A 1,116-nucleotide genomic window follows, 5' to 3' on the forward strand; every position below is an offset into this window, starting at 1 on the left:
TTGGTCGGCCATGAACTAATAATACGAACTCGTGACCGGTCGCATTCGAAGAGCGACCGGTGGATCAGTGGCCCGTGGGAGACTCGCCTCGGCTGGATCACGTGCGGGAGAGCCGCCCGAAATCGGGCCTCGGAGGCCGGGGTCTTCCTTCTACAAGGCGAAGGTTCCAACGACGACGCTTTGCGGAGATTCTGGGAAATCGAGGCGCTGGGAATCACACCCACCGAAGACTCCGCTGCCGATGGAACAGCGGCGATGAAGAAATTGGAGGAGGAACTCCATCTGGACGAGGGGAGGTACTCGGTCGGCCTACCCTGGGTGCCCGGTGGACCGGCCCTCCCCAACAACTATTCTCACGCCCGACGCCGGCTCCTGGCATTAGAGCGGCGCCTGAGCACACGCGAAGAAGATCGCTTGCGGTACGCTTCAGTCATGAAGCAGTACTTCGACGAAGGCTGGGCGGAACCTGCGCCGGAGGCAAGCCCGCTTGGGCGGACGTGGTACCTTCCCCACCACGCGGTCTACCAGGGGGCGGGCGACGAGCGAAAATGTCGAGTGGTGTTCGATGGAGCCGCTCCGTATAAGGGGATCACACTGAACCGCCAGTTGGAAGCGGGACCGAATCTCCAGATTGACCTGCTGCGTGCAATTCTCTCCTTCCGCCGCCTTCGGGTAGGGTTGCAGGCCGACATCGAGAAGATGTACCTGCAAATCCGAGTGAGGGCTGAAGATCGAGACGCCTGCAGATTCCTTTGGCGGGATGACGAGCAGAAGATCCGCAAGTACCGCCTCACCCGGGTCTGCTTCGGACTGACCTGCTCACCCTTCCTGGCCATGGGGACCGTGCGGTTGCACGCCAACCAGAATCATGGGTCCGCGCCCCGAGCGGCCGAAGAAGTATTGAATAACATGTACATGGACGATTTAGCCACTTCTTGCGACTCGGTGGCGGACGCTCGGAGCTTGGTGGACCAGTTGTCGTCCTTACTGGCTTCCGGCGGGTTCCAGTTACATAAGTGGGCCAGCAATGAACCAGACGCCCTCCAAGACCTCCCACTGGAGAAGACCACGATGGGGGCAGGCGGGCGGCCCTGGAAGACGTTAGGATCTATTGGA

The 1,116-nt window shown here is 60.8% G+C and overlaps 1 protein-coding gene across 1 annotated transcript; it reads right to left on the reverse strand.

Moving 5' to 3' along the window:
- Positions 1-589: 589 nt before the first annotated feature.
- On the reverse strand, positions 590-1,091 carry Tsp_16006 (conserved hypothetical protein; the record flags this gene model as incomplete). The annotated part of the gene is made up of 2 exons (XM_003365976.1): positions 590-740; positions 795-1,091. Coding segments are annotated over 2 exons (448 nt in total), but the record flags the coding sequence as incomplete, so codon positions are not given.
- Positions 1,092-1,116: the final 25 nt, after the last annotated feature.

This window comes from Trichinella spiralis (assembly GCF_000181795.1).
Source record: "Trichinella spiralis strain ISS 195 chromosome Unknown Scfld6790, whole genome shotgun sequence".
Classification (NCBI taxonomy): Eukaryota; Metazoa; Nematoda; class Enoplea; order Trichinellida; family Trichinellidae; genus Trichinella; species Trichinella spiralis.